This window comes from Xyrauchen texanus, chromosome 15 (genome assembly GCF_025860055.1).
Source record: "Xyrauchen texanus isolate HMW12.3.18 chromosome 15, RBS_HiC_50CHRs, whole genome shotgun sequence".
Taxonomy (NCBI): Eukaryota; Metazoa; Chordata; class Actinopteri; order Cypriniformes; family Catostomidae; genus Xyrauchen; species Xyrauchen texanus.
In genome coordinates this window covers 37,460,576-37,485,846 of record NC_068290.1, presented here as the reverse complement: position 1 = coordinate 37,485,846, position 25,271 = coordinate 37,460,576, and the positions used below count along the sequence as shown (strand labels likewise).

The 25,271-nt window shown below is 41.5% G+C and overlaps 1 protein-coding gene across 1 annotated transcript in view; it reads right to left on the bottom strand.

Annotated features, from left to right (window-relative positions):
• Positions 1-21,602, bottom strand: part of LOC127655915 (brain-specific angiogenesis inhibitor 1-associated protein 2-like) — a 36,832-nt gene extending 15,230 nt beyond the window's left edge. Inside the window, exons 1-5 of the mRNA XM_052143980.1 lie at positions 21,255-21,602; positions 8,315-8,441; positions 8,028-8,103; positions 5,094-5,180; positions 4,019-4,080 (exon numbers count right to left, since the gene is read on the bottom strand). Of these exons, the coding sequence (XP_051999940.1) occupies positions 4,019-4,080; positions 5,094-5,180; positions 8,028-8,103; positions 8,315-8,362 (273 nt within the window). The 5' untranslated portion in view covers positions 8,363-8,441; positions 21,255-21,602. The remainder of the gene's footprint in view (positions 1-4,018; positions 4,081-5,093; positions 5,181-8,027; positions 8,104-8,314; positions 8,442-21,254) is intronic.
• Between the last annotated feature and the right edge of the window lie 3,669 nt (positions 21,603-25,271).

Below are 25,271 nucleotides of genomic sequence, written 5' to 3'. Positions count from 1 at the left end.
CACTCGAGTGTTAGAGTCAATAAATGCGCTCACGAATACGTGCGCGTGCCCATTCTCTGCCCGCTCTGTCACACGGCCAGCAAACACTTCTCTGTATGTAAGTCCCGTGCCCGTGACTATGCTTGCGTATCACTTAACAGACGTGACTCTTTCCCCATTCACCTCAATCGGGAAGTCACTCACAGAACAGCCTGTCCATGCTGTCTGCGAGCAGTCCAGCATAAGCACAGTAAGCGGCTCACACATTCTGTTCAGCGCTGTGTGCGGCAATCAGAGCGATTTGGCCACTCACCCTCTAACATTACGCTTCAAAGCGTGGGAAGATATTCCAGGGATATCCGAATGGGTGTTAAGCACAATAAAACAGGGCTATTTGCTACAGTTCGATCGCCGTCCTCCTCGCTTTACAGCGCGGCTCGAAACTACTGTGAACACGGAAGCAGCGTGCATGTTTCGTTCAGAAATAGCAAACCTTCCGTGCAAAAGGGCCATAGAGAGAGTGCCGCCTCCCCTGAGCGAGTCGGGGTTTTACAGCCGTTATTTTCTTGTCCCCAAGAAAGACGGCGGCCTCAAACCAATATTAGATCTCAGGGTTTTGAACAAAGCGCTTGCAAAAAGACCGTTCAAAATGCTTACAACCAGCAAACTCCTCGCGCATGTGCGCCAGGGGACTGGTTTATTTCTCTCGATCTGAAAGATGCATACTTTCAGATTCAGATAAATCCCCGTCACAGGCCATTCTTGAGATTCGCCTTCGACGGCCAGGTTTATCAATACACCGTCCTTCCGTTCGGCCTGTCCTTAGCACCCCGCACTTTCACGAAGTGCATGGACGCGGCGCACGCACCCCTGCGGAGTCGGGGTTTGCGAATTCTGAACTATTTGGACGATTGGCTGATTTTGGCACAATCACATACGGAGCCTCTGTCTCACAGGACAGTTCTCCTCAGTCATCTGAACAGTTTGGGCCTTGCAGTCAATTGGACCAAGAGCTCACTACAGCCCAGTCAGACAATTTCCTTCCTTGGAATAGAACTAGACTCAGTGGCAATGACGGCTCGCTTATCTACACAGCCGCGCGCGTGTGCAGCGACTAGCCGCGTCATTTCAGATGAACAGCCTCACACCTCTGAAGAAGTTTCAGAGAGTGCTAGGCTACATGGCCTCAGCCACAGCAGTACTTCAACTGGGTTTACTGCGCATGCGCCGCTTCAGCATTGGCTAAACACCGCGCGTCTCGCCGGGCTTGGGCCACAGGCCGCCAGCCAATCAGAGTGACTCAGACCTGTATTTCAGCTCTGCAGCCCTGGACAGTGGCCGAGTGGTATCAGCGGGGAGTGATGATGGGAGCTGTATCTCGCCGAAAAGTCATCTCGACAGACGCGTCCAACACGGGTTGGAGCGCGATCTGCGAGGGCTCTCCGGTTTTTGGCCTATGGTCAGTTCAGGAAAAGCTCCTTCACATAATTTGTCTGGAAATGATAGCGGTCGAGTACGCCGCGTGCGCTTCCTCCCGATCATTCAGGGTCACCACGTCCTGGTCCGCTCGGACAACAGGTCTGTGGTATCCTATCTAAACCGCCAGGGCGGTGTCAGATCCAGGAACCTCTTCCATCTGACCGAAACGCATACTGAGTTGGTCCCAGCGCCACCTGCGCCGCTGAGGGCGACGCACATGCCAGGCCACCTGAACGATGGCCCAGACAGACTGTCCAGAGACAATATTCCCCAGGGGAATGGTCCCTGCACGCTCAAACAGTCCAGACGTTATGGCGCATATTCGGCAGAGCAGAGATAGACCTCTTTGCGTCAGAAGAGAACTCTCACTGCCCAATATTTTTCTCGAAGCGAGGACGCGCTGGCCCAGGACTGGCCCAACCGCCCGCTTACGCCTTCCCTCCCGTCTCGCTATTGCCACAGGTAATGCAGAGGATCAGGGAAACGCGCCACTCGGTGCTCCTCATAGCCCCGCGCTGGGAGAATCAAACATGGTTCCCGGAGCTTACGCAGCTGTCACTGACAGCGCCGTCGCCCATCCCAGTGAGAGCAGATCTCCTCTCGCAAGCTCGCGGAACGATCTGGCATCCCCACCCAGAGCGCTGGGCGCTACACGCGTGGGTGATCAACGACTACCCATCGCTTTGCCAGGAGTAATAAACACAATCATACACGCTAGAGCCCCCTCCACGAGAAGACTCTATGCGTCAAAATGGTCTGTGTTTTCAAAGTGGTGCACCGACAGAGACCTGGACCCATGGACATGTGGGGTGTTGCCGCTGCTCGTGTTTTTACAAGAGCTGCTGGATAAGGGCAGATCCCCATCCACGCTCAAAGTGTACGTGGCGGCCGTCGCGGCGTTCGCTGAACCCCTGCACGGCCAGTCACAGGGTAAAAACGAGCTGGTCATCCGCTTCCTCAGGGGAGCTAGAAGGATGAACCCTCCCCGGCCCCCATCGGTTCCTATCTGGGACCTTTCTATAGTTCTCGAAGCTATGAAAGCCCCCCCTTTCGAACCGCTTCAATCCGTGGATGTGAAACACCTCTCACTTAAAACCGTTTTTCTAACTGCCCTATCATCAGTTAAAGGGGTGGGAGACTTTCACGCGCTATCTGTCAGCGCTGCGTGTCTTGAGTTTGGACCAAGTGACTCCAAGGTAATTTTAAAGCCTAGACACGGCTACGTCCCCAAGGTGGTCGGTACTCCTTTCAGAGCACAGATCATTTCCTTGTCGGCGCTACTAGCATCTGATAGCGAACGCGACGCCAATCTCCTTTGCCCAGTCAGAGCACTGAGATTGTATACTGCGCGCTCCGCATCTTTCAGAAGCTCCGAGCAGCTTTTCCGCCTCGAAACAGACACTGTCCAGATGGATAGTGGACGCTATTGCTGCCGCGTACGCGTCAAAAGACCTACCATGCCCGCTAGGCATTAAGGCTCACTCCACTAGAGGCATGGCCTCCTTGTGGGCATGGTCCAGCGGGATTTCCATTCACGACATATGTGTGGCAGCGGGCTGGGCTTCCCCCTCCACCTTTGTCAGATTTTACAATCTGGAAGTACCCACTCTGCAGGCTAAACTGCTAGCGGTTTAATATGCTACAGCTCCCCTGGTGAGCTGCATTAATGGGACACAGTTCACACAGACCGGCACCGCCGCTCTGTCTATGTGCTTATGTAATACACACACACTGGCCCGCACTCTTGCCGGCCAAATATTAATTCCCCACTCACAAGGGCTCCCCCGGGTCCCCCTTAATTCCCTGGGGCTCATGCAGTGGATGCTTGGCGCGCACGGCGTTGACAAAGGGTTCCCGTAGCGTAAGCTAGTTTACGCAATACGAGAGAACCTCTCGTAAGAGAACGAATCGGTTACTAACGTAACCTCGGTTCTCTCTAGATGAGGGAACGAGTATTGCATAACCGGCCATGCTCGCGCCACGAGCGATTTTTCGCTTCATTCAATGAAAACCAGGGTTCCAGCCTACGAACTACGCTTATATGCACTCTAGTCACGCCCTTTTGGCGGGCTTTGATGCAGTGAGCGCGCGGACGCCTCTCATTGGATGCGAGTTCGCCCAAGCTCGTCTATAGGCTGCAGCAGTTGCCACAGAGCAACCAATGAGCTCGCTAGCTAGCCTGCTCAAGGTCTGCAGCTGCCGCACTGCGTTGACAATGGATACAAAATTAAGGATAATTTTTTGGCTTCAATATCTCAGAAAAGATGAATCTTTCCCGTAGCGTAAGCTAGCTTACGCAATACTCGTTCCCTCATCTAGAGAGAACCGAGGTTACGTTAGTAACCGATTCGTTATCCAACTGGCACATTGAGGTTTTGCCTTAGTAACTACTTGTTCTGTTGCTAAAAATGTAATGTAACTTAATCTAAAATATAATGCATTGATAATATAATGTCAAAATATAATGCTTACATGCTGTATATATGAAAATAGGATGTAACTTAAGGTGTCATTAATGACAATGACATGCATACATAAACACATTTTTTCCTTTACTCACCACATCCTCGAGTTGGACCTGGATCTGCCGATGAACCTCCGCCATCTGGAATAACGTGTCACCTAAAACATTGAGAATTACATTTAATATTATGATATAATGTAGGGGTTTTCAAACTTTTAAATGTCACAAAGGTTTTGTATATAAATGTTCATATGTTTATGTATAAAACCCATTTATACTCCATAGTGTGATATTATAAAAAATTAAACAGTAAGTAGATATGTAGGTAAAGTTTGTCAAGCCAACGTTTGATGTTGGTTTCACAAAGCCTTGTCTGAAAGTTTAATCAGTTTTAAAAATATGAAACCCTAACCCTAATATGATGGATGGATGGATTCTGTCAATGTAAGTCAATGGGTTTTTTCAGAGTTTTGATTGTCCACTGTGTGAAAACCGCAAGACTGGTCAGCAAAGTCTCTAGGTCTTTGGTGGAACACCAAACTTGTAGCTTAAAAACTCTAGAACTAATTATAATTTATCATTTTTGTGTAAGTTAAAGGGATAGTTCACCCAAAAATAAAAATTCTCTCATCATTTATTGATGTTCTTTCCACAGCTGAACACAAAAGTTTTTAGAAGAATATTTCAGCTCTGTAGGTCCATACAATGCAAGTAAATGGTGACCAGAACATTGAAGCTCCCAAAATAGTACTCCACTAGTTAAATCCATGTCTTCAGAAGTGATTTGATAGATGTGGGTGAGAAACAGATCAATATTTAAGTCCTTTTTTTTGTTTTGCATTTGTGGTTCCACTGGGCTGAGCAGTGGATGTTGGCTGTCTTTATCCCCTACTGAGCAACTGTGTGTGTGGAGTTTGGCATCTCTCCCTCTCCTTCTCTGCCCTCTCTTCCTCCCTCTCTCTCGTCCACCCCTACTGTTTTCAGCCATACAATGAGATCATGTGGTGTTGTTAATCTTTCAACAAAGGCCTCTCTCTCTTTTACCCCTCTCTTGCATTCCCTCAGTTTCTTCATCTACATTTTATTGTTCAGGGTTGCATCTTCATTTTCTTTTTCTTTAGTCACTTGCTTTTACACTTTCATTTCTGGCACTGACACATCACTCTCTTACCCAGCTCCTTTGAGCCCTGACTGTCACTGGCCAGCTCCCCTAGTTTGACTAGTGTGTCAAAGTATCCCTTAGCTGCTACTGTCACCCCTGTGGAGCAGATGAGAAAGAGAAAGAGAGAGAGAGAGTGTGTGTGTGTGTGTGTGTGTGTGTGTGTGTGTGTGTGTGTGTGTGTGTGTGTGTGTGTGAGTGAGAGAGAGAGAGAGAGAGAGAGAGAGAGAGAGAGAGAGAAGTGGGCATGTTAGGGCAGTTTGTGCACTACAAAATACATAATTGTTGTTGATAAACATAGTCCGGTATCATATTATCCAATTTTGATAATTAGAATTTTTCTCTGAAGTCAATCCATTAGATACAATTTCTAATTAATTTAATTACATAATATGCAAATTAATAAATACAATTAATTGCTATTAATCACAAATCAAAATTAGCTGAGAAAGGCCAACAAATACAAATAATTCAATATATCATGATTAAATAATTCCAAATTATAAATATAATACATTGAATAAAAGTTTAGATAATTTAAATATATTATTATACATTAAATACACAGATGAGCCAAAACATTATGACCTCTCACAGGTGACGCGAATAACGTTAGATTAGATGGTAAATGAAGAATCGGTTCTCGTGGTCAACGTTTTGAATGCAGGAGAAATGGGCAGGAATAAAGACCTGAGCAACTTTGACAAGGGCCATATTTTTTATGGCCAGACAACTAGGTCAGAGCATCTCTAAAACAAAAAGGCTTGTGGGGTGCTCCCGGTCAGCAGTGAGTACCTACCGACAGTGATCTGAGCACAATACCACAAACCGGCGACAGGGTGTTGTGCACCCAAGGCTCGTCGATGCGTGAGGGCAACGAAGGCTATCCTGTCTGGTCCGAATCGACAGAATGTCTAACATAGCACAATAAAATATTCTGAAAATATTAATGATGGTTACGGGAGGAATGTGTCACAACACACAGTGCATCGCACCCTGCGCAGATGGGGCTGTGTAGCCGCAGACTGGTCAGAGTGCCCATGATTACCCCTGTCCACCTTCGAAAGTGCCCACAATGAGTACACGAGCATCAGATCTGGACCTTGGAGCTGTGGAAGAAGTTTGACTGGTCCGACGAGTCCCGTTTTTTTACATCAAGTGGACAGATGTGTACGTGTGCGCCGTGTACCTGGGGAAGTGATGGCACCAGGATGCACTGTTGGAAGTGTGATGCTCTGGGCAATGTTCCCTGTTTCCCGCTATTCATGTGGATGTCAATTTGACATGTGTCACCTACCTAAACATCGTTGCAGACCAGGTACACACCTTCATGGCAATGGTGTTCCCTGATGGCATTGGCCTCATTCAGCAGAATAATACAACCTGCCACACTGCACACATTGTACGGGAATGGTTTGAGGAACACAATGAAGAGTTCAAGGTGTTGCCCTGGCCAACAAATTCCACAGATCTCAATCCGATTGAGCATCAGTGTGATGTGCTGGACCATCAAGTCCGATCAACGGCGTCTCCACCTCCACACCGTGACCTTTGTTGCCTGCAGAGCAAAGCCGTTTGCCGAGCGCAGCTCTGCATCAATCCTGGGTCAGGACTACCCTCATGCAACTCTTTCAGAGCCTTGGTATGGTGTACCTGCAGGATGGCCATGGCATGTAAGGTGGAGGCGGCCTGTCCAGCAGCACTATAAGCCTTGGTCATCAAGGATGACGTGAACTTACAGGCCCTGGACGGGAGCCTAAGATGATTCCACCTGGTGGCTGAGTTTTGTGGGCTCTGGTGCACCGCAATCGCCTGCTCCACCTGAGGAACCTCCGTGTGCCCCCTGGCCACCCTGCCATCAAGGGTAGTGAGAGCAGAAGAACCCACAAAACGGGACCGGGCAGTAAAAGTGCCCGCCACGACTTTGTGATTTCCTCATGCTCCTCCGGGAAGAAAGAAACTGGTGAAGAGTGTGGCTGTGTGCAGCATTCTGAGCCCAGGAACCAATCATCAAGCCATGAACGTTCCACTCCAGCCTGATGCTCACGGTGGCAAGGCAAGCATGGCCGTCGGCTCTGCATTGGCCTCCGACTGGGCGACCACACCAGATGGTGGGAGCCCAATTGAGTCCTCAGCATGAGATTGTAAAAGCCCGCTCTCCGATGCTGTGATCGATACCTCATCCTCATCTCGAGCCCCGAATGAGACATTAAGCACGCCCTGGGGCAGGCCACCTGACTCATCCATGAACTCGACCGGTGGAAACAAGCGTGCTAGTGCTTCAATGGGCTCCCATTGAAGACCCGAAATCGCCCCCAGCAATAGCCACTGCGGCCTCATGTATGCAAGCAGAAGGACCAGGACAGGGAGTGGCTTTCCCTCGATGAAATAAAGAAAGCCATGATCACAATATTGCCATGGTCATACTCTCGCAGCAAGAACATGAGCTATCCACGAACGCTGTCTCAGCGGCCCAAACACGTGAGTCAGCGATCGTGGCCGTCACATAGACGGAAAGGCATCTTTAAAAAGACGCTCTCCGTCAGTGCTTCACTCTTTTAGAGAAACTTTCTCTTTTAGTTGTGTGGCTGCTGAAGCGCCCAGGGGCGTTCTCTGCACTTATCCGTGCGAGGAGAGAGAACCCGCTGTAATGCGCTGTATATCCAACAGCCTGAAAACTTCTTTGAGGTGAATGAAACATCAGTGAGCTGGTGTGGAATTAGTTCAGCTAATTCATTGTATTTCAAAAAGAAATGTTCCACAGAAGAAAGAGTCACACAGATTTGGAACAACATGAGGCGTCTATACTTGAACACCGAATAGAAATCATTTCAGGATATATACTGTATATATATATATATATATTAATGAAAATGCATTTAATTAAATTACATTTTATTTTGAAAGATCAATAAAAATGCCATAAAAAGTCTTAAAATGTCTGACCTGTCAAAGCTTTTTCATAGTGTTTACCCATAGTGACAAAGTTCTTCAGACTGGGGTTAAACTGGTCCAGAATGCCCTGAACACAGAATCAACAGTAAATCATGACATAACTATTAACAAATGAATTAGTAATTATATATATTTTTAAAAACAGATAAAAAATAAATGGATGGATAAATTCTCACATGCACAGATTTGCTTTTTAATTGAGAGTGATAAATGAGGAGGATTGTGGAAAAACAGCTGTGCATCTGAGAGATGTCACTAATCAAGGTAAGTACACATACCTTATAGACATTTTCTGTCATCTTGTTGACCTCATCCGAACGTGACATAGTGCTGCTTTCTCCTGTTCCAGCTTTAGTTCCAAAGTAAACCTCACTTATACACTTTAGGAAGTCAGAGCACACGCCACTATATGAAGAAAAGAATAAGAAATACAGAGTGAGAATGAGAGGAAGGCATACAGATGTTTATGTTCATTTAATTCATGCATTTGTTTTAACCTGTAATAAATAAGAAGTGCATTCAAACGAGAACCACAGTTTTCATGCATTTAAAAGTAGCTTGTCGCTGTCATAGAATGGTAGCACAACTGATATCGGACCGAGGTAAGAAGTCGACACATGAGCCAAACGTGTGATAGAAGCAACACAAAATGTTGTAACCAGTGATTCAGTATCAAGTTAATACTAAATATAAATTCATTTGTTATTTTTATAAATATAATGACACTGTATTTTAAAGATAATTTTGGAAATTCAAATAACTTTACTGATCTTTATTGTAAAGGGTTTAAACAAAGTCTTCCATACTTGTTCAATGAACCATAAACAATTAATGAACATGCACCTGTGGAATGGTCATTAAGACACTAACAGCTTACAGATGGTAGGTAATTAAGGTCACAGTTATAAAACTTAGGACACTAAAGTGGCCTTTCTACCGACTCTGAAAAACACCAAAAGAAAGATGCCAAGGGTCCCTGCTCATCTACGTGAACATGCCTTAGGCATACTGCATGGAGGCATGAGGACTGCAGATGTGGCCAGTCTGTACTGTGAGACGCCTAATACAGCACTACAGGGAGACAGGAAGGACAGATTATCATCCTCAAAGTGGCAGTCCTGCACAGGATCGGTCATCCGAATATCACACCTGCGGGACAGGTACAGGATGGCAACAACAACTGCCCGAGTTACACCAGGATGGTGCAATAGGCTGAGAGAGGCTGGACTGAGGACTTGTAGGCCTGTTGTAAGGCAGGTCCTTACCAGACATCACCAGCAACAACGTCGCCTATTGGCAAAAACCCACCTTCGCTGGACCAGACAGGACTGTCAAAAAGTGCTCTTTACTGACGAGTCGTGGTTTTGTCTCACCAGGGGTGATGATTGGAGGTGGAGGGTCCATCATGGTCTGGGGCGGTGTGTCACAGCATCATCGGACTGAGCTTGTTGTCATTACTGGCAACCTCAACACTGTGCATTACAGGGATGACATGCTCCTCCTTCATGTGGTACCCTTCCTGCAGGCTTATCCTGACATGACCCTACAGCATGTCAATGCCACCAGCCATACTGCTCATTCTGTGCATGATTTCCTGCAAGACAGGAATGTCAGTGTTCTGCCATGACCAACGATGAGCCCGGATGCAAGAACTGGCAAATCTAGTGCAGTCCATGAGGAGGAGATGCACTGCAGTAATTAATGCAGCTGGTGGCCACACCAAATACAGACTGTAACTTTTGATTTTGATGTAATCCTTCATCATGATTAAGCATTGTGTTTTCATCAGCTGAATGGGAGGATAAACACTATTATAGAGTGACAAGACTTGCAATGCACGTGCAAGCAATTCAAGCATCATGAGCCGGCAGCGCATCACTTTCGGTTAATCACGCGAATAAACGCGCTCACTTTGCTTCGGTCAGGATGCATTCCGGGGTTTCATTTGTTTCTTTTTGCATTCAGAGCAGCATGTCATGTAATAAAGGAAACATCACTATTAATCCTTGAGATTTCCAGCCCAGCACAATGGTACACCCTCCTTAAACCAGTCACACTCTAAATTACATTAAAAGATTAAAAGAGAAAACATGAACTCACATCGAGGGGCTCAAATATCTGAGACTATTCAAAATATAAATTAAACCTAGAAATAAGGTTTTAGGATTTTGCAGATTCGCCGAAAAGGGCTAAAAAGCTGATCGGCTTGTGATCGGCACAGCCATTGACTGGGAAAATAAAAAATGGCACTCCATGTCAAAAAGGATGCGATCCCTGTTCTAAACGAACTCTGTAAACACTGTGGCTGAGTTCGACATGGCGTACTAGCATACCACTCATACTATTTCTGCCATAGTAGTAAAGTAGAGTAGTATGGTTAGTATGCCGTTCCAAACTCAGTATATGTCTCTGTGGTGCTATAAAAATGCTTGTTTTAAGTGACCCACTTAGACCCGCCACAACAATGTACTCAACCAATGGCTTGAGTAGGGGGCGGGGCTATCTCTTTGTTGAACCAATGGCAGATGAAGCACATAATCAAAAAGCTGTTTTGAAAACATTGTTTTTTTTCCAATTCCATTAGGTGCTGCTAGTGTTGCAGAAATTATATACATCAGCTTAAACCTTAAAAACCTCATCTGTTTGGAAGAAGTTTTAACTTGCTTTTAGCGCCACACAGTGGACAGCATTGTGGCCATCTACTGTATATGCTTATCCTAAAAAGTTCTTAAAATGATCTTATAACAGATATACACATTGGGATGTAGATAATCCTTTTTATTACATGTCCAAAAGATATATTGCACTTTTATGTTAGCCCACATCAAAAGAACACAGTATCACTGTATACATAAAAAAGAAAGAAAAAAAAACCGTGAAATACAGAGAAACTTTATGATAGGGTCAGCTCAGTTTCCTTTTTTAAATCCAGTTAACTTGAATATTATATTCTTGTAATAGAAAGATTTATTGTTATTATATTATTTTTATTATATACAGTACAATATGAATATATTTCTGTAATAATCTCTTAACTTGCTCGCAGCATTGCTATGCAGTCTCGAGTCTTTATTTTGGTGTAAAACTAAAGGAAATGTTTCTGTGTGAAGTTGACAACAAACTATGAGGTGCCCCTAGGGACATTATTCAGAATTACCATGCACATACACATATGAAACTAAATTCATTCACATACTATAAGGAAATGCTCACACACACACAAGTGAAAAGCTCTCACACACCCAACTGAAACGCGCTCACACACACAACTGAAACGCTCTCACACACACACACAACTGAAACGCTCTCACACACACAACTGAAATGCTCTCACACACACAAGTGAAACGCGCTCTCACACACACAACTGAAATTATTACGCTCACACACACAAGTGAAAAGCTCTCACACACGCAACTGAAACGCTCTCACACACACAACTGAAATTATTACGCTCTCACACACACAACTGAAACGCTCTCACACACACAACTGAAACGCTCTCACACACACAAGTGAAACGCTCTCACACACACAACTGAAACGCTCTCACACACACAAGTGAAACGCGCTCTCACACACACAACTGAAACGCTCTCACACACACAAGTGAAACGCGCTCTCACACACACAACTGAAATGCGCTCACACACACAACTGAAACGCTCTCACACACACAAGTGAAATGCGCTCACACACACAACTGAAATGCGCTCACACACACAACTGAAATGCGCTCACACACACAACTGAAATGCGCTCACACACACAACTGAAATCGCTCACACACAACTGAAATCGCTCACACACACAACTGAAACGCGCTCACACACAATTGAAACGCGCTCTCACACACACAACTGAAATGCGCTCACACACACAACTGAAACGCGCTCTCACACACACAACTGAAATGCGCTCACACACACAAGTGAAACGCGCTCTCACACGCACAAGTGAAATGCTCTCATACATACAACTAAAATGATTACACTCTCACACACACAGCTGAAAAGCATTTCAGTATGTTGTATGAAAGCATTTCAGTATGTTGTATGCAAGCATTTCAGTTGTGTGTGTGTGAGAGCATTTCAGTTGTGTGTGTGAGAGCATTTCAGTTGTGCGTGTGAGAGCATTTCAGTTGTGTGTGTGAGAGCATTTCAGTGGAAACGGAAGCACATTTCAGTTGAAACGGAAGGTGGTTAAAGTACCCACTCCACTCCAGTTGGTGGCAGTAGTGTATGGCGCTTAATTTTGGACAAAACAGCGCAGCGCAAAAACACAGCGCGCAAGTGAACTTCAACAGTGTGAGCACCATGACACAGCTCGCACGTAAAATTTAAACATGCAGAACTTGCAAATCACAAACTCGAGCACAAAAATATGATTGTGCACACAAATTAACAAGTCCCACACACGCGAGAGTTTTTTCTGCACGCGCAGCAGAACTGTACACACGCGCGAGTTCTTTTCTGCACACGCACGAGTTCCATACAATGGGAAGCCAAACAAAGCAAAAGTGGGACGAGACAGCGGGGTTTACAGAGCTCGCGACCGCGCTGACATGTCATCTGCGCGGTTCAATGGTCCGAGCCAGCGGCCAGTTCGTCAGCGCAGCGCGGACGTGTTTCCTAGCGACACCCAATGGGCAGCGGCGCGAACAATCCTCAACAGCGCTGCGCTGACCAATTTAAACAGCGCAGCGCAAACCATACATGCAAATTAATGTACAATAAAGAAACCCCTCCTTCCTTACCAAAAATTGGTTCTCTGCTGAAATTTAGCAGTTTTTCCCTACAGAAGACAAAGAAGAAGAAAGACAACATGAAAATGCATACATTTCTTATGTTTATTATCTTTAATAGTGTTAGTAAAGAGTAGTGTTGTGATATATATATATATCTGTATAATGTTTTAGAATGACCTTAGCAGAAGGTTGGCGTGCTCCTCAAGACGACTACGATATTGAAAGTCATTGAAGTTTCTGCTTTGTACAGCTCTTTCCGTAGCCTCTATACATATGTGCAGTTCTTCAAAGTAGGGTATCGACGCACAACACTACTCTTTACTAACACTATTAAACATAAGAAATGTATGCATTTTCATGTTGTCTTTCTTCTTCTTTGTCTTCTGTAGGGAAAAACTGCTAAATTTCAGCAGAGAACCAATTTTTGGTAAGGAAGGAGGGGTTTCTTTATTGTACATTAATTTGCATGTAAGGTTTGCGCTGCGCTGTTTAAATTGGTCAGCGCAGCGCTGTTGAGGATTGTTCGCGCCGCTGCCCATTGGGTGTCGCTAGGAACACGCCCGCGCTGCGCTGATCTAACTGGCCGCTGCTCGGACCATTGAACCGCGCGAGATGACATGTCAGCTGTGCGAGCTCTGTAAACCCCCGCTGTCTCGGCCCCACTTTTGCTTTGTTTGGCTTCCCATTGTATGGAACTCGCGTGCGTGCAGAAAAGAACTCGCTGGTACAGTTCTGCTGCAGAAAACTCGTGTGGGACTTGTTAATTTGTGTGCACAATCATATTTTTGTGCTCGAGTTTGTGATTTGCAAGTTCTGCAGGTTTAAATTTTACGTGCGAAGCTGTGTCATGGTGCTCACACTGTTGAAATTCACTTGCGCGCTGTGTTTTTGCGCTTGCGCTGTTTTGTCCAAAATTAAACGCCATACACTACTGCCACCAACTGGAGTGGAGTGGGTACTTTAACCACCTTCCGCTTCAACTGAAATGTGCTTCAGTTTCCACTGAAATGCTCTCACACACACAACTGAAATGCTCTCACACACACAACTGAAATGCTTCATACAACATACTGAAATGCTTTCATACAACATACTGAAATGCTTTCATACAACATACTGAAATGCTTTCATACAACATACTGAAATGCTTTCATACAACATACTGAAATGCTTTCATACAACATACTGAAATGCTTTCATACAACATACTGAAATGCTTTCATACAACATACTGAAATGCTTTTCAGCTGTGTGTGTGAGAGTGTAATCATTTTAGTTGTATGTATGAGAGCATTTCACTTGTGTGTGTGAGAGCTGCTTCAGTTAGCGTGTGTGAGCGCATTTCAGTTGTGTGTGTGAGAGCGATTTCAGTTGTGTGTGTGAGAGCTGCTTCAGTTGTGTGTGTGAGCGCATTTCAGTTGTGTGTGTGAGCGATTTCAGTTGTGTGTGTGAGCGATTTCAGTTGTGTGTGTGAGAGCTGCTTCAGTTGTGTGTGTGAGCTGATTTCAGTTGTGTGTGTGTGAGCGATTTCAGTTGTGTGTGTGTGTGAGCTGCTTCAGTTGTGTGTGTGAGAGCTGCTTCAGTTGTGTGTGTGAGCCGATTTCAGTTGTGTGTGTGAGCGCATTTCAGTTGTGTGTGTGAGAGCGCTTCAGTTGTGTGTGTGAGCGCATTTCAGTTGTGTGTGTGAGCGCATTTCAGTTGTGTGTGTGAGAGCTGCTTCAGTTGTGTGTGTGAGCTGATTTCAGTTGTGTGTGTGAGAGCTGCTTCACTTGTGTGTGTGAGAGCATTTCAGTTGTGTGTGTGAGAGCGCTTCAGTTGTGTGTGTGTGTGAGAGCGTTTCAGTTGTGTGTGTGAGAGCGTTTCAGTTGCGTGTGTGAGAGCTTTTCACTTGTGTGTGTGAGAGCGTAATAATTTCAGTTGTGTGTGTGAGAGCTGCTTCAGTTGCGTGTGTGAGAGCTTTTCACTTGTGTGTGTGAGCGTAATAATTTCAGTTGTGTGTGTGAGCGCGTTTCAGTTGGGTGTGTGAGAGCTTTTCACTTGTGTGTGTGTGAGCATTTCAGTATAGTATGTGAATGAATTTAGTTTCATATGTGTATGTGCATGGTAATTCTGAATAATGTCCCTAGGGGCACCTCATAACAAACTTTCTGCTCCTCATTCTAAACATGGTGAAATTAAAGCTGTAACTTTGAGCTCACTAGCGACATCTGTGGTTGAAACTTAAAATTGCAAGCAGCATGCAAAAGAACACTTTATGTGAGTTGTTTCACACTGCTCTTCAGCATGGATGAATCTCATGATTTGAGGTTACCTGGACATCGCCTGTGATCACTCAGATTTTCATCAGCGGAGCCGGAGTAATAACATGTTATTTTCATTTTGATATTATGTTATTCGATTAAACATTTATAAAAAAAAAATGTACTTGCTTAAATAGATAAACTGTAAAAAAGGCCACCCTTCAGAAATGGACTATTCCAAACTCCCCCCGCATCTGTTCGTGATTTGGACTGTTCCAAAACTTTCCAGGGAGTTGGAAAACAAAATGTTAAGGAGGATGTGTAGATGTGCTTGTTAATAGTGAATAATAGTTAAATTAGTCAGAAGTGTTGCCAGCTAAGGAATTTGTGGATTATATGTGTGCATGCAACTAATTAACCACACACAATAAATCCACAAATAAATAAGTACACCCTGGTGTGAGACTTAATTTTCTAACCGGACATCCTGTAACCGCTCAATTACTCCAAACCAGAGTTAGAATCAAAAGTGAACAGCAGTTTTTACATAAACTATCCTATATACTATATATAATATATTAATTTTACACTTCTGACACTACATTAAAAGCACATTTACATAGAGAACAGGGGACTCTCCTCAACCACCACCAGTTACCAGTATATTTTTATATTGTGTTTTATTTGCACTCAAAAAATATTTTTGCAACTTGTTCAATTTACTTTAATCAAATGTACTAAAGCAACACGAATCTAGAACATTTTGTCACAACTTGATTACATGAGGAATGCTTAACACTAGATGTTAGAACATTGCTGAAGGGATTTGTTTCTATTCAGCAACAAGAGCATCTGGGAGGTCAGCCATTGTGTGAATGTGTGGTAGGCCAAGCTCGCAGCCATTACCCCAATTTATCCCTATAATGTTTGGATTGAGGTCAGGGCTATGTGCAGCCCAGTCAAGATCTTTCACACCTGTCACGACAAAGGGCATCTTGAAACCAGTGCCACATTGTTGGAAGCCCCAGGTGGTTGTTTGGCTGGCTAGTAACACTCATTTAGGTAAGCCCCTGCTGGTAAATGTCATAACTACACCAATGGTGACATTTTTGCTAAATGAAATTACGTGGTTCATTACACATATTATGGCAGTTCCACTGGGCTTTGAGACTGGGCAAGCATCAATGATTTTTAATACACATTATTAAACACTGGCTTAGAACCCACCAGTCAATGGAAACAATTACAGTATGTCACAGTGGCAAACTTCATGACCAAATTATATTAAATTCAGGACAGTCACAGTGCATTTTAATAACGTATTAGTTACGTGAACTTGAACATTTTGACGCAAAACAAAAATCTAGCCTATCAGATAGCGTGACTTAAGGAAGGAGCTTTTGATTGGCTTACTCATTTAGGTAAGCACGGTTACCTTGGTCATTTGTAGTAGTGATTTGTTGCCGTGATTCAGTTTGAACGAACGTATATGATGAATGAAAGGACAGTAAAAAATTATTTTAAACTATGGGTGTGTTCACACTTGTAGTTCGGTTCTCTTGGTTCGAACCCCCCCCAAAAATGATACATTTAGTCCTGGTTCGCTTAGCATTCACACTGGCATTTTTAACACTGAACCTAAAGATACAAAACAAAAGGCCTAAGGATGAGGTCACAACCTGATTGGACAGATTTTATGACGTATATTTTGCGACGGAATTTGCCGAACATCCAAAATAAGCTGGCTGCTGGGCTAAATGTGCTCGTGGACCCACTTTCCCTTAACCAATCACTGAACATTTTGAACACTTGAGCATTTGGTGCGTTTTGTCCAGTCTACTGGAAATATGCTCGTCGGACCAAATGTTAATAAGGAACTGTGAAAAGGGACACAGTCATGTGTCTGTCATTGGGGAGAGAAGAAGCGGTAAGGGCCATCACCTGGTGATTATTGATACGTAACACCTGTGTTTCATTATAGTGATGGCAGAGATGGGCTTAAAAGGTTGCCGGGAATGCCAGAGAGGGAGCGAGAGACAGATAGACCAGTGACGTTGTGTGTGTGCCTACTGGAAACTGTGACCATGTGCTATTTGTGAAGCTGAAATGAAATGCTTAAGACTGTGTAGTTTATATTAACAATTGTATTTAAATATTTCATAGTGTCATTTTTCTTTTCACTCTTCTATTTGGTAAGCATTGCTTCCCCTGCTTATATGGACGGCACGTCCCTGGGCAGTTCCAATTTGAAATGTCCACTGTGTGGCGATAAAAGCAAGTTACTTGTTTTTCAGAAATGCAGAAAGGCATAAAAGCTCTATTTTAAATTCTGCGTTCTTACATGGCCGGAAAAAAACGAAAATCATTAAAGACTTCTTATTAAGTAAGAGGGCTATGTACACTTTTGTAAAGGCACTGCAGACACTGCTCTTTTACCCAGTTCTTTCCATCTCTTGAGCTTCAGATAGCGCTAAAGTCTTTGATGTTTTGAGTCGCCGACTGGTCTACAACGATATCTGTCTGATCTCAAAACAAACGTTCGTATTGTGTGTGCACTCCTGCGACACACCAAGACAAGTCGCAGATGCCAAGACAGATTTCAAACCTGCTTGATAACTAGATGTCTTGATGTCAGGTGTGCACACTGTCCATATGAGCGAGAGACTGTCAATGAGCCACAGCCAATGAAATATAAAGCACAAGAGGGCAAGTTATTGGGAAGCAGGTATAAAATGTTACCCTATATCTCCCTACCAACTGTCTTTATTATTTTCAGCTGTTTTTTCTTAATTTTTTCCCTTTGCAAATAAGCGCAAAACATGCGCGAGCCGTTCTATCATGTTTGTTGAAAAAGGAGAGCTAGATATTGGATAGCAGGAGACAAAAGATTATTCTAAAATAAAATAAAAAAAATTCACCCACATCTCCCTATTCGGTGTCTTTATTATTTTCAACGTGTTTTTTCTTATTTATGTTCCTTTGCAAATAAGCAATAAAACTGGCACAAGCCGTTCTTTTATGTTTGTTGACATTATCACAAATAAACTTTGTGAGTTTGTGAATTAATTTCGTTATCATAATTTTAAGATGTATTTTTGACAATCCGTTTGAAACGGGACAATGCTAAAGACAGTTGTAACGGTCCAAAATGTTTTGAGATTTGTCACATTCAGACATTGGGCACATGGTGCCACAGCAACGGACTGCCACCTAAAACAATAGTTTAAACTTTGACGGTAATGTGCGGATTTAAAAGGGAATAACACAGGACGTTCAAAAATTTTAAAAAGCTTAATAACTGGGTACCATGGCGTAACATCAAAATCAGGACATCAAGACCACCCCTGTTTGTGTGAGCCTTCTTAGTTTGGGCCAAGCTATCATAAGACATAGTTATTGCATGTCTTAAGTTCATGAAATTGAGTCTGACATGTCACAGTGCCCTGAAGGAGAACAATGTTTCCCAAGCGCAAGAGTCAACCCACTGAATAAACAACTCCAGCACTGTTTCCCTGTGGAAAGATCCTGAATAAAAAATTCCAGTCAGGATTACCCACCACATAAAGGGCAGTGTTTACACCAGGCCGCCGGTCTCATGAAAGTTATTGGTGGATGATTAGGAGGAAGAATTTGACCCATGTGAAGTGATATAGTGAGACCATCAACCTCCCTCCAAAAAACATTCCTATTGTATTACATCCATCTCGCCTCTTCCCTTCCTTTCTTTTTCGGTGTTTTTCAGCACACCAATCACATACAGATTAAACATGAAAAGAAACACCAAACATTTATATCCACAATTCACAGCAGTTATTTATTTATTTTTAGATTTTGAGAAGACAGCCCAAATTGAAGGGTTTGTCCCTTTGAATAGTCAATTGCCTTTGTTTAGTCACAGCCCTGAACCCTGTTATTTCTAGCCTGAGGCAGGAGACTAGCACTCTGGAGTGCACGATGAGTCATCAATTTTTTTGTCTGTTTTTCAGAAGAGAAATTTAAATTTTAAAGAGACTGTACATTTTAAATGTGTTCATCTGTTAAAAGTTTTTCTTTTTTTTTCAAATACACTTTAGTATTGTAGCAGTACACTAGCATTTAAAGATGGCCTCAAAACTCATGGTACGTTCAAGTCATGTCAGAATGATCGTATTTACTCCGACTTGCCCCGAGTTGGGGGTGTGTCAATTTAAGAATCATGTTGGAAGCAAATTGTAATTGGTAATAATTCAGTTTTCCTTGTGGATTAATTGCAGTGCAGTATAGTTTGAATACATTTTGTTTTACTACAAAAACTACACAAGTCCTTGCTAGAGAATAAGACTCATTTAGCTGTTTTTGAAGCCACAGGCTTGTGCATCAAAACAAAATTTCCCAAATTGATACAGTATATGGCTGCATGAGAATAATAAAATTAATAGATAAAGCATAATTTACACGCCTAATGCATGGCTTTGCTATTAATTTTGTTGCATTGGTGCTAAACAAGTTTCTTTTTCAGTAAGTGAAAAAAAAGAGAAAGAAATATGTAATGGGTCCATTGTTTCTTAAATCACTTGAATGCAATTCACATTGTATTTGCGATCTCTGACCTTGCAAGTATGAACTTCCAAGGAGGACGTGAATGCACTATAATAAACGGACTACCAGACAACAAATTGTTGCATTTTGATTTAATGGGGTCTTTAAAGGTCATGAAACACTAAAACATATTTTTCTAGATGAACAGATATTTAAGTGGCAATGATTGCATGAATTTGTTTTTAGTTTTTAGTTTTTTTATTTAAAGGCAAAAGGGGTTTATTTAAGTATTTTGGGCCATTTTTCTTCTTTCAGGTTTTTATAAATGAAAAAGAAAAAGACCTTGCATGCTTCCATAGCTATTTAATGTGCAGTTGTTACCAAGCAACAGTTCAACGAAAAATAAAAATGCATGTCATCATTTACTCATCCTCATGTTGTTTAAAAAAAACTGTATAACTTTCTTCCATGAAACACACAAGGAAATGTTTGGCCTCAGTCATCATTCACTTTCATTATTTAGAATAAAACGCCAAACGTTTCCTTTTGTGTTTAAGATACTTGTTAAAATGTCGCGGATAGATAGATAGATGTATTCCACTACAGATTACAGAATACATGCTGTAAAATGTAATTTGTAATGTATTTCATTAGATTACTCAAGGTCAGTAAAGTATTCTAAATACTTTGGATTACTTCTTCAGCACTGGTAGATTTTTCATTTGTTTTTACTATAAAATCTCCATTAAAGTACATTAAGGCAAAATACACATGTTAAAAATACATTGTCTGGAAAACCTAAATATCTTATGCAGTGTTGTTTCTAAAACAAGATAAATCAAAATGATCTTGTTTTAAGGATTTTTAGATATTTTTACAGGAAAACAATAAAAACATTATTATCAAGAATATAATTTTTGCCCTAATATCAAAGGTCTTACTAGAAAAAAATTAATTATGATCCAACGTGAATTTTCTTGATAAAACATACGATTGTACCAGGAAACATGTGCATGTAAAATGGCTAGAAATAGCATTTTAGCTTAGCGTAAAGCTAACAATTTACACAAGGTTTATTTTTATTTCTTCTGCACCAAACTTACTTCAAACTTACTTCTCTGTCTGCTTGTATGAATGTAACACATCATAAGAAAGTGTTTCACTGCTGTTCAACTGCACTTTGGATCACATCATTTATATGTATAAATGTTTTCCATCTGAAAGACTAAATATCAAATGTAACAAATGGCAATAAAGTGCAAAGTAATCTCTTCAGTAATCAAATTACTTTTTGAATATAACGGTATTCTTATTACCAATTATTTAAATTGTAACTGTAGTGGATTACAGTTACTTATATTTTGATTTTAAATACTTAATCACATTACATGAATTCTGTTACTCCCCAAACCTGATACATGACATTTTAACACGTTTAGTAGAGTGACTCTAACTACACACTTTGATATTCACTTATCAATGCAATAATTAATAAATGACCTCATTCAAAACAAAAATATGAGAAACAAAGAGCGACAGATATAATAGTCACGTCCACCAGTTTTTTTTTTTCTTTCTTTTTTTCCTGTATTAATACAAGAGTGCACTTGTTGAGCAGGGCGATCTTTCGCAGATCAAATATTATTTTAGATGAGCAAATTAACCATCTCCAGTTTTAACGGCGCATTACATGTTACTTGTAAGAATTCCTACCTTTTCTATGTTCATCGTTTCCTCGCCGCTTTGTCTTATCTGTTTTTTCTTCTTCTTCTTCCCTGTCGCTGCACTTTTCCTTTTACAACTTTTCCCTTCAATGGTGGGGGGTAGTTTGTTTGACCCAGCAATGCACTAAATCCTCACCAGCCCTCACCCCCTCACCCTATCTTTCCAAAACTCCTAACGCGAATCCAGGTGCCGTTCAGTGCCGCTCCTCGTTGTTCTCCCGATTACACCCATTCCTCCAAACTTTAAATCTTCATTCCGCTGAAAATCCCAATTAACACGCTACACTGTGGATATCTACTGTCCGTGCGCCTCAATCGCTCTCTGTCTCTCTCTCTCTCTGTCTCTCTCTCTCTCTCTGTCTCTCTCTCTCTGTCTCTCTCTCTCTCTGTCTCTCTCTCTCTGTCTCTCTCTCTCTCTGTCTCTCTCTGCATGTCAATGAGGTAACGGGACTGGCCTCTGAATAGCGGCTCTACTGAATAATGACTTGAGGTTTTTTTTTAAAGCGCAGACACGTCGCTCATTACTGGACTATACCACATTCAACACCCAATGGCACTCAGATCCTCATTCTGAGACAATTATTCAAATGGTCAAATAATTGTCTTCTTGTTTTGCATTATTGCCTGGACTGCTGAGATTGATTTAATTGCCAAATATCAAAGCAAACGGTATCTACAAACAAATAAATCTAAGCGTAATAACAATGTCAGTTCTCCTCACCATGGGCGTAGAAGACATTTTAAAGTGGGGGGATACAGATGTCTGTTTGTGGCTCACACAGACCCAAAACTTACAGTGCAGTATTAATACATTACAGTATATATTAATGTAAGTATGGTTTAAGTATTATATTTATGTATACATATTATTTACTTTTAATATTTGTAAGTATTTCAAAATAATTGCAAAATTAGCTGCAAAAAAAATGGCATCTTCTGTTTCACACATGACAATAAAAGACTGAGCACAAGCTGGTCCTTGAATAAATAATTTAATCTATTACAATAATGACAATTGTGCTTGTGCACAATTACATTTTTTACTCTGTGCTTGTGCATTGTGAGATTTAAATGTACCAAAGTGGCTTGAGTGTTTTGACTACATTCACCAAAATTAATTCATATACATTTAATGATTAGTTCAGTGACCATTTCTGGTGATGCCAAAGGCAACAAATTAGTGTTTTGTGAACATTTTAATCCTTTAAAAGTTTAATGGCTACAGACCTACAAAGAGATAAGCATTATAAAAACAAAGCAAATCTGTAATTTCCCTACAGTTTGTGAGCTGCTGAGCATGATTTTTATCAAAAGTCATACATTAATTGTCTTATAATAATTAGGAGTTTCAATAACATCCATACGGTTTCATGTATAAAAATGTGTGTATATATCTATTGATTTCAGTCTAATGCATGTGTTCTAAGAACACAGCAGATAAATCTTTTTTCCTACAGTTTGTCCACTGGACACCAACCTAGAGGTAAAAAAAAAAAGAGCTGATATTAAAAATAGCTTTACATATTTAACACAGATGTAGTAATACTTAAATGTGCAAAAACAACCGATCAAACTATTACCTCACAAACTGTAAAAGCATAACTTAATGAAGACTCATGCGGTGATATAAACTCCACTTACAATGTGTGCTTCTTTTAAAGTAGGAATCCTTAAAAGAAGGATTTTCCTTCGTTTTTTTTCTGCAGTGTATTTCAAGTAATGCTAAATAACACACGTTTGTGTGTTCCTCATCTCTAGATTATAAATTTAGATCAATATCAATGCTGATAAAAAACATGGATAAATGAGAACTGTTGAAAGCAACTTTGTAGAAAAGAACTCAGTCTTGATTAGACTGTCTGACTGACGACCTATTGCGTAAGGGTTGTTTCGGTTCATGAAAGTCACCTGTGATTGGCTGGATGGATCAATCAGCCCAAAGTAACAAAACGCAAAGAATGCTGTATACAAGTCCCACATATGGATTCGGAATGGTTTAGCTTGGAAAAGTGTGGGGGACAAAAATCGCCTTTTTAAAGAGTGCGAGGGACATGTTTGCTACGCCCATGCTGCTCAATTTCACATAGGTGTCCAAGCAGAGTAATTACAGGTGTAGTTCATCACATTAACTAGCTATATGATCAAGTTCCTCTAATATTCAATTCTCCACACCAGAAAGTGTCAAAAACACTTTTGTGGCCACTGCATATCTTTATATATATTTAAAGTAAAATATTGATGTTGAATAAAATAAAATTCACGTCCCCTTTGCAACAAAGAGCATATCAAAGTCAAATGAAAGGTTATGATTAATTGACAGCATTTTGGCATAATGTTGATAATATTTTATTTGTTTTTTTTAAATGTATCTCGATTGTTCCTCCTTTTTATTAAAAAACACAAAAAGAAAAAAGAAAAGCAGAAATGGGAGTGAATGAGGCCAAGTTTTGGAAGGTTTAATAGGCAGAAATGTGAAGCTTATAATTTTATGAAAGCACTTGCAATAATTCTTCAGTTAAACTCATGTATTATTTGAGCTGTAAAGTTGTTTAAATTTTAATTTTTACAGTCGTTTTAGGGTTTACAGCAAGGCTAGTCAACTGGTGGCCCACTTGCCAAATCCGGCCAGGCAGTCATCTTTATCTGGCCCTCTGACTGATTTCGGATGAAATTGCCAGGCCGTGTGAAATACCAAAACGTTCTCTGCGGCAGTCAACATTCATAGGCGCGAGCATCAGCAATCAGTGGTGAGTTTAACAACGCTCTACGGCGCGTGCAACAGCATTCAGCCCTCATCAGTCCGAACAAGACAGCGCTTGTTTAAGCTTTTCTGGCGATAGTTTAGTTACACTGCTTTGCTAAACATTGATCACACCATTTAGGTGAGCATTTGATAGCGTCTTTTTCAATCAAATGTATTTATATACATTGCTTAGTTGTGTGGAGTGCGGTCAAATCTACAGATGTAAAAAATGATCATAGCAATTGTAACAGAAACATATTCACATCTTAGACGTCTCACAATATGTGCAAGAATAATTTTCCTCCTCACTGAATAAAATGATACAGTATTGTAGAGAAAAGTGACGAATAGAAATGTTCTCTCTTTTTTTTCCCCAAAAAGAAAATTCTATTTCAATGAATGCTTAAGAAAACATGACAGTTCTATTTGGCCATTGTTTTAGGTGGGTTAATTTTGTTTGAGAGTTTTAGCAGTCTAAATGTTCCTCCTCAGTTTTCATTATTTGTAAACAAATCTTGTTTGTTAGTTTGTAAGATAAGCCATGTTTGTTCTTCAGACGATCTAATGAAGGAATTTATGGCCAGATCTTAAAAAAAATGATAATTCAATAAACAGTACCAGTGCCTATTTGAATACAATACAATATGTTGGCCCCCTCCAAGTTTTCATTTGGATAATCTGGCCCCTGCAAGAATGTAGTTGAAGAGTCCTGGTTTACAGCATTAGATTTTCATGGCAACAAAGTTGTAAAACTTTACACAGAAAAGGTTAGTAAGTGATTTCATCATGCTAAAATCATGTTATCATGCATATTGTTTACATCATGTGGCTACACTTTTCAAGGGTATATTTTAACGTTTACGGATTGGCCCCATTGACTTCCATTGTAAGTGCCTCACTGGAACCCAGACTTTTGCTGTTTTCAAAGAAAAGGAGGGACCAGTCAAAATAATTTTTATGCTAATCAACATTATGCCACAAATGTTGTCTATTGAGCTTAACTTGTATTGAACCCGATCTTTTTTAAACTATATAAAACATTGAAGTACTGATATGAAGAACCTGGCTGAGTTCAGAATGGCACACTACCTGTACTAATCTTGATATTTAAGATATGGCAGAAATAATAGGAGTAGAATAGGTTGTTTGACTACTATGGGGTCTAGAGCTTTTAGTTATTCGGCTCCTTGTGTTTGGAATTCTCTACCACAAGATATTTGAAACTCTGTTAACTTTAAAATCACGTCTTAAAACCCATTATTT